Source organism: Lampris incognitus, chromosome 4 (genome assembly GCF_029633865.1).
Source record: "Lampris incognitus isolate fLamInc1 chromosome 4, fLamInc1.hap2, whole genome shotgun sequence".
NCBI classification, from domain to species: domain Eukaryota; kingdom Metazoa; phylum Chordata; class Actinopteri; order Lampriformes; family Lampridae; genus Lampris; species Lampris incognitus.
The window spans coordinates 32,089,773-32,105,278 of NC_079214.1; the positions used below are offsets into that span (position 1 = coordinate 32,089,773).

General features: G+C 40.0%; 1 protein-coding gene across 1 annotated transcript; it reads right to left on the reverse strand.

Moving 5' to 3' along the window:
* Window positions 1-8,618: 8,618 nt before the first annotated feature.
* On the reverse strand, window positions 8,619-14,589 carry cdc42se2 (CDC42 small effector 2). Its single transcript, XM_056278836.1, has 5 exons — window positions 14,555-14,589; window positions 12,181-12,430; window positions 11,254-11,355; window positions 11,075-11,153; window positions 8,619-10,304 (listed from the first exon to the last, which is right to left on the reverse strand). The coding sequence occupies exons 2-4, from the start codon at window positions 12,232-12,234 to the stop codon at window positions 11,079-11,081; spliced, it is 231 nt and encodes a 76-aa protein (XP_056134811.1). The 5' UTR covers window positions 12,235-12,430; window positions 14,555-14,589; the 3' UTR covers window positions 8,619-10,304; window positions 11,075-11,078.
* Window positions 14,590-15,506: the final 917 nt, after the last annotated feature.

Below are 15,506 nucleotides of genomic sequence, written 5' to 3' on the forward strand. Positions count from 1 at the left end.
TCTGTACTTGCTGCTTGGGATACACAGGTACCTGATGCAATATGGGACAAAAAATAGTTTCAATTTCATTTTAGAACTTTGTTAAACTTATGAAACTGGTTTCATGACATTTCATCTTAGCATTTCTACATTAATGCTGGGGAGAAATCAGTTGGAGACCTATACCTAGACTATACTAAAGCATCTGGCTCAAAATAAGTTACTTGACATAATTCAAAACTGAAATAAACAACCCTCTTCAGACTCCCACATATCACCTCAACGCAAAAATGAGTGCTCTCTCAGGAGTACTTGGCTGGTCAGTTTTATAGTATTGTTTTCACAAACCAGTGGTAGGTAACTGCTTTTTCTATTTACAAACTTTTTACTACGACTCTGATTAAGTTGATTTTTTACTCATTTTAATTGTTTTTTTTTTTAGTAAGGTTTTCTTGTATCGCCTTTGTCAGTTTGATTCAAATCACAATGGGGTGGCGTCCGAGTGATGTCACAGCATCGCTGTCGCTAAGGACACGTCACAGGAAGTCAGACATGCAGAGCATGTTAAGACAGTACAGCATGGCTGTGTTTACAACACCAACTCATGTATATGCTGCCATAAATCCGATAATATTAACCCCGAATGATGTTCCTGGCGCAAAGTTTACATCGTAAATTGAGGTGCACAGTAACCTGCAACTAAAAAGATGGTTGCAGTGTCGTGGACTGCCAAGGACAGGGAAAAACCAGGAGTTAATTGATCGGCTAGTTGAGGGTGTGTGTCAGCTGTCACACAGCATAAAGTTCCCCATTTTCTCTTCATTTGGCTATGCAGGCTACTACACACATTCAGATTTGAAATCAAACAATTTCATATGAGGTTAAAGTACAGCTTTTCAGCGTTTAGCTTCTATTATTGACCCTGTCAGTAGCAGACTGGCCAGGGAGCACCAGGACAAAGTACCGATTGCCCCCCCCCCCCCGCTTATGGTTTTATGAGCACTTGATTACAGTTAAATCAGTGGACTTGTTTTATTAACTTTTAAATATTTTATTTTATTTTATAATGTTAACTTGTCCCAATAATTTAAGTGGTCTGAAATACTGGGACTATATTTTAAAAAAAAGTGATAGTTTCTAAATGGTGAATCCGATATTTATTTATTTATTTTTGAAAATTCTGTTTATTCATTTTCCATGTTTACAGTACAACAAGGGAGACAAACATAACTCACACCCAGTGCCACAATAAGATATACATCTTACATTTATCATTCACTGTACACACACTCCACTACACCCTCCCACATAGAGATAAGATTTTTAGCATGACTCCCACACCCCGAAATATGGATACAGAGATAGAGAATGATGATAAGATAAAAATGAAAATCTGCATTCATCGACGAAACCGCATCATTGTCTGCAGATCTTTTGGACTGCAAGGAAGGATTGTCACGCCATGCTTGGGCTTTTCTCTTCCTGGATAAAAGTTCATAAGTAAGTTGGAGAGTATTGCACTAACCAGACATGGCCACAAGCACTATAACAATATTACCCCAGTAATGCAAAAGGCAGTAACACACAGAATGTGTGTAATCGGTGTTCAAAAATGTTTTGATTTATTTTAATGTCATTATTATTTTATCATGCCTGAATCATACTTTTGAGCACATTCCATTACATGAATACATGATAGGTAATTAGATTAACATTATGATGAATATTAAACGGAATTTTGTAGTATTTAGTATTTATCTACTGTTTTCTCTTGTATTGTACCTACAACACACATCAAATATTGTCATATTAAGTTACACAACTGGCCAATCACATATGTAATGGATCATACTCAGGTAGGAGGGTCATGCAAGTAATGTAAGTTAGGACGGTCAAAAATAAGTTTCACGCTATGTGCGGCATGTGCCCGGGCCTGTACCTTAGCTTGTTGAAAAAACATCACAAAGAACAGTGCGTGCGATCAACATCAAACTCACCTGCTCTTGGTGATAATGTGCTGGACTTGGATCAGGGTGATCATCCGTTGGTCCTTCTCCTTCAACACGATGCTTGGTACAGATGAACTTCATTTTATGGACTTTGTTAACGTTGAATTGCTTGTGTGGACGGCTGCAAGCTCTGATCCAACGTAAACACTTCTCCAGCTGCTGCTTGGGTTTCAGAAAATTAAGGAACTGTACACCCACCATATGCAGACTATCTGCATATCTGGAGTCATTACTGCATTCCCCATAGCAGCAACATTTTATGTACACCATGGCACACTAGAAAAAATAGGTGAAAATGGCAAAAAAAAATTACACAAAAAACGAAGAAAATTACAACAAACTTCTAATGTAGTCTAGTGCAGTGTTTCTCAACCTGGGGTCCGCGGACCCCTAGTGGTCAGTGGTGTAATTGCAAGGGGTCCGTGAAAATAAAATATCTTTAAAAAAAAGATCCTATGACATTTATAGAAATAGGATTATTTTACTCAAATGGGACTGAGACCTTTATCTACCTAATCTATAAAGGGTAACAGGACTTTTTTCTCTAATTACATCTGTTTCACAAGTGTAATTTATTGTATTTTAATAAGAGATCTCGCTCCCGTTTGCATTGTTAAAGTTACTGCATAAAAATTCTGTTGTTACATATATCTGAAAGTTACTGAATACATATTCTGTTTTGTTACATATATCTGAAAGTTACTGCATAAGAATTCTGTTTTGTTATATCTAAGTTACAACTGAAAGCTCTTATTTTTGCCCCAAAGAGTGAATAAATGCTATAATGCAATTTAAAATGCAGTTTCTACTGTTTCTATCAAATTGCAACCCCCCTCCCCCAAGATCAGGTGGAGGGGTCCTCAGGGTAGATCAAAAATACGCAGGGGGTCCAGGACCCCAAAAAGGTTGAGAACCACTGGTCTAGTGCATTCGATGTCTGACTTCCGTTTGCTGCGAAGCTTCCGCTTCCACTTGGGAAGGGCTAAAAATAGCTCATGGACGCTGCCCCATTGCATGCCTCTCCTCACGGCCCCCTTAGCAGCCCAACTGTTACAGGGAGAAGACTGAATGAAAGCAGCACAGTCATAACTGGAGTGAATGCATTTCCTTCAGGCAGGTCTCCCAGAGACAGAAGACCAGGAAAGCACTGGGTCCAGACGGTGTGTCCCCATCCTGTCTCAAAGCCTGTGCTGACCAACTGGCTCCAATCTTCACACAGATCTTCAATAGATCCCCGGTGCTGTGTGAAATCCGCTCCTGTTTCAAATGCTCCACCATCATCCCGGTCCAAAAGAAACTCTTCATCACTGGACTTAATGGCTACAGGCCTGTCGTTCTGATGTCTGTGGTCATAAAGACCTTTGAACGACTGGTGTTGGCCCACCTGAAGAACATCACAGGACACCTGCTGGACCCCCTGCAGTTTGCCTAGAAAACAGGCCAATGAATGATGCAGTCAACATGGGACTGCGCTACATCCTGCAACACCTTGACTGCACAGCAACATATACAAGGATCCTGTTTGTGGACTTCAGCTAGGCATTTAACACCATCATTCCAGAAATCCTCTCCTCCAAACTCTCCCGGCTCACTGTATTCCCCGCCATCTGTCAGTGGATCACCAGCTTCCTGATAGGGAGGAAACAGCAGGTGAGGTTGTGGGAAGTCAGCACTGGTGCCCCCCAGGGATATGCCCTCTTCCCACTGCTCTTCTCCCTCTACACCTCCAAGGACCCAGCTGTTAAACTACTGAAGTTTGCAGAAGACACTGCAGTCCTTGGACTCCTCCAGGATGGTGACGAGTCTCCATATCAGCAGGAAGTCAAGTGGCTGGTGCTCTGGTGTATTCAGAACAACTTGGAGATGAACATGCTCAAGACTGTGGAGGTGACAGTGGACTTTAGGAGACACCCCTCAGCACTGCTCCCCCTCACAATATCCGGCAGCCCTGTGTCAACTGTGGAGGTCTTCAAGTTTCTGGGAACTACCATTTCTAAAGACCTGAAGTGAGAGACCAACATCAACTTCATTCTCAAAAAGGCCCAGCAGAGGATGTTGTTTCTGCAACAATTGAGGAAATTTGCTCTAACGCAGGAGCTGTTGAGCCAGTTTTACACTGCAGTCACTGAATCTGTCCTGTGCACATCCACCATGGTCTGGTTTGGAGCAGCAACAAAACAGGATAGGAACAGACTGCAGCGAACAGTAGGGACAGCAGAAAAAAAAATCCTTGGTGCTTCCCTGCCTACCCTGCAGGATTTGTATACCTCTAGAGCCTGGAAACAGGCGGGCAGAATCCGCACCAAGTTCCCACACCCAGGACACAATCTGTTTGAACTCCTACCCTCTGGCAAGCACTGCAGAGCAATGTACACCAAAACCACCAGACATAGGAACAGCCCCCCCCCCCCCACAGGCCATCTCTCTAATGAACACTTAACAGCATGGTGCAAGAATAGACATCTATTATGTAAATATGACACTTTGTAAACATCCTCTTCTGGTCAAGATGTCTCACGTACATAGGTACGATGTGCACTACCTCTTTAAACCTGATGTGTAATACAAAGTGCAATACAAATGCACAATTGTAAATATCTATTCAATTGCTGTATAGTGGTTACAATTATTGCTTTATTGTTGTGGTTATAATACTTGGGGTCAACTGTCCAAAGTAACGAGGAGTGCAGAAGAGAGATGAAGAATAGAATGCAGGCAGGGTGGAGTGGGTGGAGAAGAGTGTCAGGAGTGATTTGTGACAGAAGGTTACCAGCAAGAGTTAAAGGGAAGGTTTACAAGATGGTTGTGAGACCAGCTATGTTGTATGGTTTGGAGACAGTGGCACTGACAAAAAGACAGGAGGTGGAGCTGGAGGTGGCAGAGCTGAAGATGCTAAGATTTTCACTGGAAGTGACGAAGAAGGACAGGATTAGGAACGAGTATATTAGAGGGACCGCTCAGGTTGGACATTCTGAGACAAAGCAAGAGAGGCAAGACTGAGATGGTTTGGACATGTGTGGAGGAGAGATGCTAGGTATATTGGGAGAAGGATGCTGAATATGGAGCTGCCAGGGAAGAGGAAAAGAGAAAGGCCAAAGAGGAGGTTTATGGATGTGGTGAGGGAGGACATGCAGGTGGCTGGTGTGAAAAAGGAAGCTGCAGAGGACAGGAAGAAATGGAAACGGATGATCGGATGATCCGCTGTGGCGACCCCTAACAGGAGCAGCCAAAAGTAGGAGTAGTAGGTTGCTGTGGTTGTAACATTATGTCTATATATATATAGCGTTTTTTTCCCCTGAAACGGTCAATGGTGTTGATAGAAGTGCTCAACTAACGAGGAGCGGAATATCAATACAGATGCAGGGAAAAAAAGTTTGAATACATAGCAGTACAGTACTGCTATGTATTAAAACTTTTTTCCTGCATCTGTGTGTATATATACATATACATATATATATATGTAGTTGTGAGATGGATGGTAGCTGAATATATAATGCATACGTCTGGTACATAAGATAATATAATGTAATATAACGGGAGTATATAGCGTTGTATGTGGGCGTGATGGGTTGTGGAGTCATGGTATGGTATATGGTATAGTGTATGGGCAATACAGTATGTAAGCAATACGGTATAATATATGGCATAGGTTGTTGATTACTCAAACATAAAAAAAACTTTGTATAGTAGTGACACCCCTGTTGGGCATACATGGTAGCCTCCAATGTCCTGTTGTTGTTCCGTTTACTTCTTTTGCTTTTTTGTTTTTTTCTTTTTTTTGTGCAAGTCTGCAAGTGTTAGAAGCTGCTCAAATTCCTCATGTGCATAGGTAGACTTGGCAAATAAAGCTGATTCTGATTCTGATATCACTGACAAGTTTGAGAGGCACTCTCCAGAATCATCCATGGCAGAGAGATTACCGTTTGACACATCTGGTATGGACTTTGACACAGAAAATGAGTGCAAAAACAAAAAAACCCCAAAAAAACAAAACAAAACAAGATGAAATAGCAGCAACTCCACTTGCTTTCTAATCCAGCTCAAAGTGGAGAGGGTAACACCTCAAGAAAACGAGACTGCTGTGAGAATGTCACATTATTTCTCAGACGAGGCCTTCAGGTGGCTATGCTATAATCCTAATTTTAAATGGATATCAATTTTTTAAAGGAAGGTGTACTGAGCTGCTTGTAAACGAGGATCCGGAATTTCAGTATTTTGCGCAGCATGTCTCTGACACCGCACAATAGGAACAACAAACAAAGCAAACAGGAAGGAATGGTGAACAATCTCCTCAGGGCGAAGAGCTAACTATAGTCAACCAATAGGAAAGACTGGGGAGAAGAGTGGACGTCACACTGATGATCAAATAAATGAAATATCCACAGAAGAGATGTCAAATGATGTTAAGAACCAGGCTGGTTGAAAACAATGTGTACGAAAAGTCCCTGGAAAAAAAGAGGTTAGTTTTGACAGGGTTTTGAAGGGTTGGGGCAAAAACTACGCGAGGTACAAAGCCACTGGTGAAGCCTGGTGAAGATTGTTTTAGAAGAAATACGTACAAGACCCTATGTCTGTGTAGGGGCATATGTTTTGATGTATTCCCCAAGCATGTAAAAAAAAAAAATCCTCTGAATTTGTCTGAAATCCATGTGATTCTAGTTACGTTGTGGGTTTCATGTTTAATTTTCCACAAGAACATGAAATTATTTCAGTCTGATGCGTCCCTTTAGTAATTACACATATAACGATTTACATAATCTCATGAAGGTAAAATGGCAGAAACGCGGGTAAACGAAGCTAAAATGGGCTTATTTGACGTGTGTTTATGTATAACGGGCGGCCGGGGAACTTTGCGGTCAACACAAGATGTAATACACACAATAACCAGGTGCGGGTGGCATTGCAACGTATTTACAAAGTCAAGGAAAATGTATGGCTTGTGTTTCGGAACAAGAAAGAGAAAACCTTGAAGAAATCTGAATGACTTTAATCTGAATTTACCTAGTGTAAATGTATAGCTTATTTAGCAATACAAACGAAGAGCCCTATTACAGAGTGAGATAGTAAGATGTCTGTCACACACACACACACACACACACACACACACACACACACACACACACACACACACACACACACACACACACACACACACAGCGAGAGAGAGAGCGAGATATGGGCCAAAAGATTAAAACCACCTGCTTAATATTGTGTAGGCCCCCTTCTGTCACCAAATCAGCTCCGACCCATCGACGCATAGACTCCACAAGACCACCAGGTGTCCTCTGGTATCTGGCACCAAGATGTTTTTAAGTCCTGTAAGTTTCAAAGGTGGCGCCTCCATGGATCATACTTGTTTTTCCAGCACATCCCACAGATGTTCGATCGGATTGAGATCTGGGGAATTTGGAGGCCAAGGCAACACCTTGAACTCTTTGTCATGTTCCTCAAACCATTCTTGAACAGTTTTTGCAGTGTGGCAGGGCACATTATCCTGCTGAAGGCCAACGCCATCAGGAAATACCGTTGCCATGAAGGAGTGTATATGGTCTGCAACATGGTTTAGGTAGGTGGCACGTGTCAAAGTAACATCCACATAAATGCCAGGACCCAAGGTTTCCCAGCAGAACATTGCCCAGAGCATCACACTGCCTCTGCCAGCTTGCCTTCTTCCCATAGTGCATCGTGGTGCCATCTCTTCCCCAGGTAAACGACACACACGCACCACGCCGTCCACAGGATGTAAAAGAAAAAAATGATTTTTCCACGCCAGGCTAGCTTCTATTGCTCCATGGTCCAGTTCTGACACTCACATGCCCATTGTAGGCACTTTCAGCAGTGGACAGGGGTGAGTGAGCATGGGCACTCTGACCGGTCTGTAGCTACACAGCCCCATACGCAGCAAGCTTTGATGCATTGTGTGTTCTGACACCTGTCTATCATAGCCACTATTAACTTTTTCAGCAATTTGAGCTACAGTAGCTCTTCTGTGGGATCAGACCAGATGGGCTAGCCATCGCTCCCCATGTGCATCAATGAACCTTGGGTGCCCATGACCCTGTCGCTGGTTTACCGGTTGTCCTTCCTTGGACCACTTTTGGTAGGTCCTGACCACTGCATACTGGGAATACCCCACAAGAGCTGTTCTGGAGATGCTCTGACCCAGTCATCTAGCCATCACAATTTGGCCCTTGTCATGGTCACTCAGATCCATACACTTGCCCATTTTTCCTGCTTCCAACACATCAACTTCAAGAACGGACTATTCAATTGCTGCCTAACATATCCCGACCCCTTGACAGGTGCCATTTTAATGAGATAATCAATGTGATTTACCTGTCAGTGATTTTAATGGTTTGGCTGACCATTGTGTGTGTTGTTTTTTTTTCTATAGCTCAAAGTTGTTAAATGGCAGAAAAAGCTTGTTTCATACTCAATGTACGCCTGAATTGTTGAGATCTTTTTTCTACATTGAAGGTTCATTGCAACATCCTGTGGGGACACACACACACACACACACACACACAAACACACATATATAAAATCCAGTAAGTAAAGTAAATTCTTTATGAGACAGTACAAGCCTGTTTCATGCCATAAACAATCATCAGTTGTCAGCTGTTTCTTTTAACCATGTGTGTGTGTGTGTGTGTGTGTGTGTGTGCTATGTGCCAAGGGCAACACACATGCAGACAAACTAGAAAAGAGAACTCAAAAAATTAAGAGATGACATTTTTAATACATTTACAGGGGGGGCAAGACAAAGACAATAGGCCACACTGGTTATGCAGAATGAAATGACATACAGTTTTAAGGTTTTTGAAGAGATAGCACAGAAACTTTTTTCTATATTGGAGTTGGGTTAAGACAGGCTTTCTTTTCTGTTATTTCAATATTTACATGCCAAACAGTAAAAACCAAATATATTGTGTCAGAGAATCATGGGATGTTCCTCCGTTGTGAACCAATTTAACGGTCATTGCTATTAAGATGAAATTAAGCCAATTAGGAAATAAGAACACGAACAAAACGCATAACACTCCAATTAACACTGGTATGCATCTTAGTTTGACTGCAATCTGTCAGGTATCCATTTCAACAAACAAGATTTGAAGCCTGGACATTTCAAAATAAAAGCCCCGGCAAACCACAAAGATTGGGTAAGAGCGAAAGTAAAGCATCTTTTAAATAACAGTTCTCTTAAAAGACACTTTCTCTACCCATAAAATACACTTTTGCAATCCCTGGTCAATGCTGAAAGTTGACCTTATTTCTAGAAAGGGTATGAATTGTGCGAGAGAAAAAAAAATCCTGCCTTGACAAGAGAACACTATGGTTAAAGATGGGGAACACACACACAGAGAACATAAAAGGGCAGACTGGGTTGATTTACATTTCTAACGTGGGGAGCAATTGAGGCAATGTAGGAAGTAGGTGGACCGCTAAACTGGTGACCAAAATCAACATCAACAAAATATTGAGCAACATAGAGAGAAGGTACGCTAACAACACATAGCAAAACTCTGCCCCTCCTGGATAGCCATAATGGCCTGTTGGTCAGAATATCGATAGACATATTTAAAAAAAAAGAAAAGAAAAGTAAAATAACTTCACAAAGGCAGATTAAGAAGTTTGCAGTTTATTTAAAATTCTAGTATGGTTATTTCTAAATGAGTATATATAAAAAAAAAGAAAACAAAGCAAAATGTATAAGCAATTGTGAGTGTACAATAGATGGTCCAGTGTGCTCTACTCATTTCAAGTTTATTACAAAACAGCATTTTTTTTTTACCCCTGAAAGAAACTCAATGAATTATGAGTACTTTTCAGCATAAAACAGTGAACATATCGTCTTTTGCCTTGCTATCTCTCCCTGTCTTTTGAAAAAGCCTCTGAGAATACAGAATGAAACGAAGAATGTTCCAAATATCTGGAGTGGCCCAGCCACCATGAGGTCTGTTTACAAATCAAAAGAATAAATACAGGCATCCAAATGGGCTTAAACAGCAAGGATTTTTGAAAATATATTCCTCATGCATACACGCAAGCATACATCTGACTGAGACTATGAGCTCTTCTAAACCCTCTTTACTAATCTTTACAGTGCAACAGTATGGCAGGCAATGAATAGCAGTGCTTTCATTAAAAAAAAAAAAGAAAAAAGAAAATGAAAGACAAAAAAATATGAAAAATTATATACAACATTATGGAAAAGCAGTGGTTTCATTTTTTTGGTCCTGTGTCCATTCAAGACAGAACTGCTTTTGAAAAGTTTTCCTCAATTTAACAGTAGTTTCCACAAGTTTCTTTGATGGTCTGTAGGGGGAGGGAAAAAAAACTGAATCAAACATATATTAAGTTACCAAACATCTCCCTAGAAACAAAAAATTCCAACAAGGGAGCAAGATCACAATCTAAGGGTAAGACCTGGAAGGTTCTTTGCATTGGTTGCTGCTGTATGCATGCACAAATGCATTACTGCCACCAACTCATCTGATGAAGCATGCTAACAGACAGTTATACGTTTGTATTCTTACTTCAGCCTTGGTTGAATTTCAAGTTTAATCTGGACCTTACTGGGTTATCCAGTAAAGAGATTGTTTTTTTAGGAGACTTTCAATTAGTGTTTGCATTCTTCTTGAACCACTTACAACAGCAAGTGGTATTTTACCCGAGGCTAGGATTTCATCAAGCTTCTTGAGAAACTACAGGCCTGCTGAGCGGGCTGACAATAGTTGTATAATCAACATGACAAGTATGGGGTGGGGTGGAAGATCTACCACTTTCCATAGCAAAACATCAAAATTCAGTTGTTTTTATATTCTGTGACGTGAATAGTCAAAGTTTGACTGAAAATGTGTTTGTAAGATGGCTTGAAAGAAATACATGCAGCCCTTTCTGCAGCCTAGAATTATTTTAACCTGCTGCACGGTATTGAAGAGAGCAAAGTATCTACAGTGGTACATTAGATTTTCACAGGCTACATGTGCTGGATTCAAGTGTTTGAGGGGGGGGGTGTTGGGGGTTGGAGGAGATCACCACAGGTTCACAACAGAAATTTGGAAGGACTTGAAAAAACCTCGTACCTTGTTATAACTGAGAGCCTTCAGAACCTGTATGAGCATAACCACCTTTAGATTTCATCTGGGCCTGAACAAGGTCCACCTTCAAACAGAACAAATAAATTAGATAGCTTACTGAATACATAGGGAAACTTAATTGAAATCCTCTGTTGGCTGTGTATTCAACAGGGCTTGACACTTACAGATGCCAGGCCCAGGCCCATGTCTCCTGAGCCTACATGTGTGGTGTGAACAAAGTTTGTAGGCTCCCCGATCATAGAGCGATCTATTCGTCGTCGCCTTTTCTGAAAACAGTAAAAAAAAAAAAAAAAAAAAAACACACACATTAAAAAAATTAAAAAAAGGTTTTAGTAACAGTATAGTCAACTGTTGATTCCCATTTGTTCAAACCTCACTGTCAAGTTGGTCTGAATTGTTAGTGCAGAAGAATTAAAGTTTTAATAATTGACAGCATGGTGGAAAAAATTACCTGACTGGTAAATAGCTTTTAAAAAACTTAACTGATTGATTCTCCACTATAACATATATTTAAGATTATGTTGTAATTAAAAATTCCATTTCCAGAAATATTTGAGATCTAATGCAATTTTTGCACCTGTTCAATATGCCAAAAATGACAGGTTACAACAAATTTCATCATACTCCAGTTAGTCTTTAAAATGAAAAATACAATGTGCAAGTGCTATACATAAGAACATAATATATGGGTATCACTTATGGCTACCTTGTGCCTGTTTAGAATGTCAATGCTGAAACATGAAGCCCATCATTCTACAACCTATCTGTTAACACAATGTGTCTATTTTTCTTACAACAGAAAAACAATTGTTTGTGTACAGTGTGGAATGGAGCATTGTACCCACACATTTTCTCTTAAATCAAGAGCTCCCAAGGAGTGAAGGAGGGATGCATTGCATATTTTATGTTGCTATTAAGGAGGACGTTTCAACTGTCACTTCAATATTTTTTTCAACATTTCTTCTGAGAAGTGGGTATGAGACTTTTAGTCGAGTAATACCATGAAACACTAGAAACACTGGAGACAAATGAGAAATAGCAATAACCTGCTATTCTTTTTTTTTTGTCCCAGTCATTAAAATTATACTCACAGGCTGAGGCTGCTCGGCAATGCAGCAGCTGAAACAGACCCAGAACTCAGTCATGCTGAGGCTAAAACAGTGGCCGCGACAGTTTCCTCTCTTGGTTCACTTGTCTCTCCCTTTTATTTCTTCCTGTTTGCAATATTACCGATGCTGAAAACACACACCGGAAACTGATGGCAGACTCAAACCACTAGTTTCTCTGGGGAGAACAGCTGACATGCAGTAAATGCTCCTCAAGACCTCTGGCAACACACTCCTGTGGAAATGAAAATGTCAGGGAAAAATCAACCATATTTTTATCAAATATGAGATACGCAAAAACGCAAACATCAATTTCTACACTGTCCAATCTTTGTCAGCGTGATTCTTTTGTCACGCAACCAAAGATTGGAAAAGCAAATTACAGAGAATTACAAATTGCAAAGCATGGTCTAATGCTCCATTAGGTAAACATATCCAAGTTTCTGCCTGCTGTGCTGCTGTTTTTCTGTGGCAAGACCCTGTGGTGAGAGAAGATTAAGAATCTCCCTCCAGAGAGTAAGAGCATAGGTAAACATTATGTGCAGCTACATAAACTGTTACTTTACCATATAACTGAGATGGCTGGTGTGACAGAGGAAGATGCAGAAGACAGGAAGAACTAGAAACGGACGACCCGCTGTGGCAACCCCTAACGGGAGCAGCTGAAAGTAGTAGTAGTAGTAGATAGGTGTATTCATTTACAAATATCTTTATCCTCATATAGGTCTCTGAGCCATCACCTACTGTTGTTCGCTGTGCAAGTTACTCTTTATAACTGAGTTTCTCTACACCACTACGGACGAAGTAACAGCTTGCATGGCTACTTATGTTAATGATGAACCTATGTGAATATGTCCATTTCGTTTAAGCTTTGCTTATAACCCAGTCACTGAGGATGCACAAGCCAGTGCATTTAAGCTTTGCTTAAAAGCATACCCTTAATCGGATAGTTTCACTAGTTAATAAGGCTTTCTGTGATTGGAGGTTAAAATGATTACTTTAATACTAACAGAATTGAAGATTTTTTTTTAATTTGTCTAGTGCACACAAGGGTAAAAATGTAAAGAACATTATCTGTGAAAATTGATGATGCACAGGCAATAAGTTGCAGAACTGCTCTTTTTTTCTAGGAAATAAATTCTGGTGTGTGTGTGGAACAACTTTCTCAGAGACCAGATGGAGCAATAGAACCAACCGATATTTCACAAATTGAGATCATCAAGCATATCAAGGGTTTTCTTTGTAAAAAGCATGTAATCAATTAAAAGATGGAAAAATGATCAAGTTGTACTGGGAGGGCCAATGCACACAAAAGAAAAGTAAAGACAACAGCAAGTGGTGAACAAGGAAATTGCTAATTTTACCTTCAGTATTTGTTTATAGGTATAAACTGGTTGATATGAGTATGCAGATTAACAGAAGGAAGAGCTCAATCACCATCTCAAAAGTATTTTAATCTGTGGGAAAACCTTTATATAATGATTCTAAAACACGGACAATGCTTTATGATCGGTTGGAGTTGAATTTCATTACAATTTCAGTCGGCTTAATTGGACCACCATCCTTTTTGGATCAGGTCATTCTGTAGGATAAATAAAAAACTAGTGATTTGTGCTGTGGTAATGCCCATGGCTAGAGGAAGAGAATTTGGAACGTCTCTCATTTCAGCCATTTTGACATCCCACTGGGAACTGACAGAAGAATCAAGCGTTTTGCCATGGGCAAAGGTTGATTTTGTTAACACTTCCAGACATGTGCCTCACTAATTATGTGAAAGTGAAAATGAAGAGACATTCACTTAACCTACATAATACGCGGATGTGCACTCGAATTTTTCAGTTTGAAAACCATTTACCCAGATCCCAAAAATGTGTATAGATGTTAGCAATACAGATTATAATGACTGCTGAAATTCAAAGAGGAATTACCTTGCCTTTGATCTCGGATTACACCGACGTAAACTCTTATTTACAAACAAATTAACATTACGTAACAACATCACTACGGACAATTGATTTTCACACAACTCGTAAGGCTAAATTCACCATCTCTCCAGAAACTGCTGCATATTTCTTACAGCCCTGTCATTTATCAGGTTCGATTAGTTTCAAAGGACGGGGCCTTCGACTGGAATGAACTGACGTTAGCCGCTAGCTAGCTAGGCGCATCAGGTCCGTGGTTTCAAACTCAAGACAGCTTCCTTGTTAGCTCGTTTTCAGTAGCGTGAGACGAAAGCTAAAAAAGGAACAGTGCTGAAATATTTCCCGCAATAAATGCCCATCTAACAGTTTATATATAGAATACGTCGCCTGTTTTCTGCCCCCCAGTTAGCTTACTTTGAAAAATAGATCAAACCTACCAGCCAGAGGTATAGTCGCCAAGGTAATGCAACTGCTACGAACGACTGAAGGCAAGTAAAACGCTTCTGACCAAAAAAATCAAGAACATCCGGCCACTGATTACGTTCTTCCTCCTTTTTATTTTTTATTTATTTTTTAGGTTTGTTGGTGGTTGGCAAACAACGTTTTTGTGCATTGCCGCCATCAACTGGAATGGTGAGTGGACCAGAATGTCTATAATAATAATAATAATAATAATAATAATAATACAATTAAAAAAACCGCATGTCTTCTCAATTAAACTAGTTATTTCTCAGGTTTCTGAGAGGGACTTAAAGCTTCTCTCAGCAGCTGCTGCACACCTCCAGAAACTCAACACCCTGAAATGTCCTTGCTGCATCTAGTTCTGTCAATTCTCTCTGAATTTTCTTCCTACTACAGCAGTGCAGTGAATTATCATTTTAAATCTACTTGCAATAAAACTTTTCACAGGGTAAACTCTATGGATAATTTGAATGTAACTTCTTTGATCTTATTAGTTATTTAGTATTTATGACACTGACTCCAGACATTTTTCCAATTTATATGTTCCACAGTGGAATTCCAAAACATTACCACAGGAGGTGTAATAACATTCTTACAGATTAATCTAACATAGTTGTTATTGCATTTTTTGCTTCGGATATCAACACCTTCCAATAAAATTGATAAGAAGTCTTCCATAGATTAACCTGGAGTATTGTTGTATTCATCACAACAATACTCCAGGTTAATCTATGGTGTGTGCAGAGAGCAATCGCTCCTTCAGGAATGGACTTAATTAGTTTGAAATTCTATACACGTGATTGGAACATCAAAATGACTCATAAATTCTGCATGACTATAAATAATTGTTTAACCCATATGATAGTAGTCAATCCAATTTCTAAAAAAAAATAAAGTTAACGACCTCCTCTCCTTCCCCCACAGCCG

Coding starts and splice junctions, on each gene's coding strand:
- cdc42se2 (XM_056278836.1), bottom strand. CDS start 12,234: ATGACTGAGTTCTGGGTCTGTTTCAGCTGCTGCATTGCCGAGCAGCCT. Junction 11,356..12,180: donor TTGCCGAGCAGCCTCAGCCT/GTGAGTATAATT, acceptor TACTGTTTTCAG/AAAAGGCGACGACGAATAGA. Junction 11,154..11,253: donor TGGGCCTGGGCCTGGCATCT/GTAAGTGTCAAG, acceptor TTCTGTTTGAAG/GTGGACCTTGTTCAGGCCCA.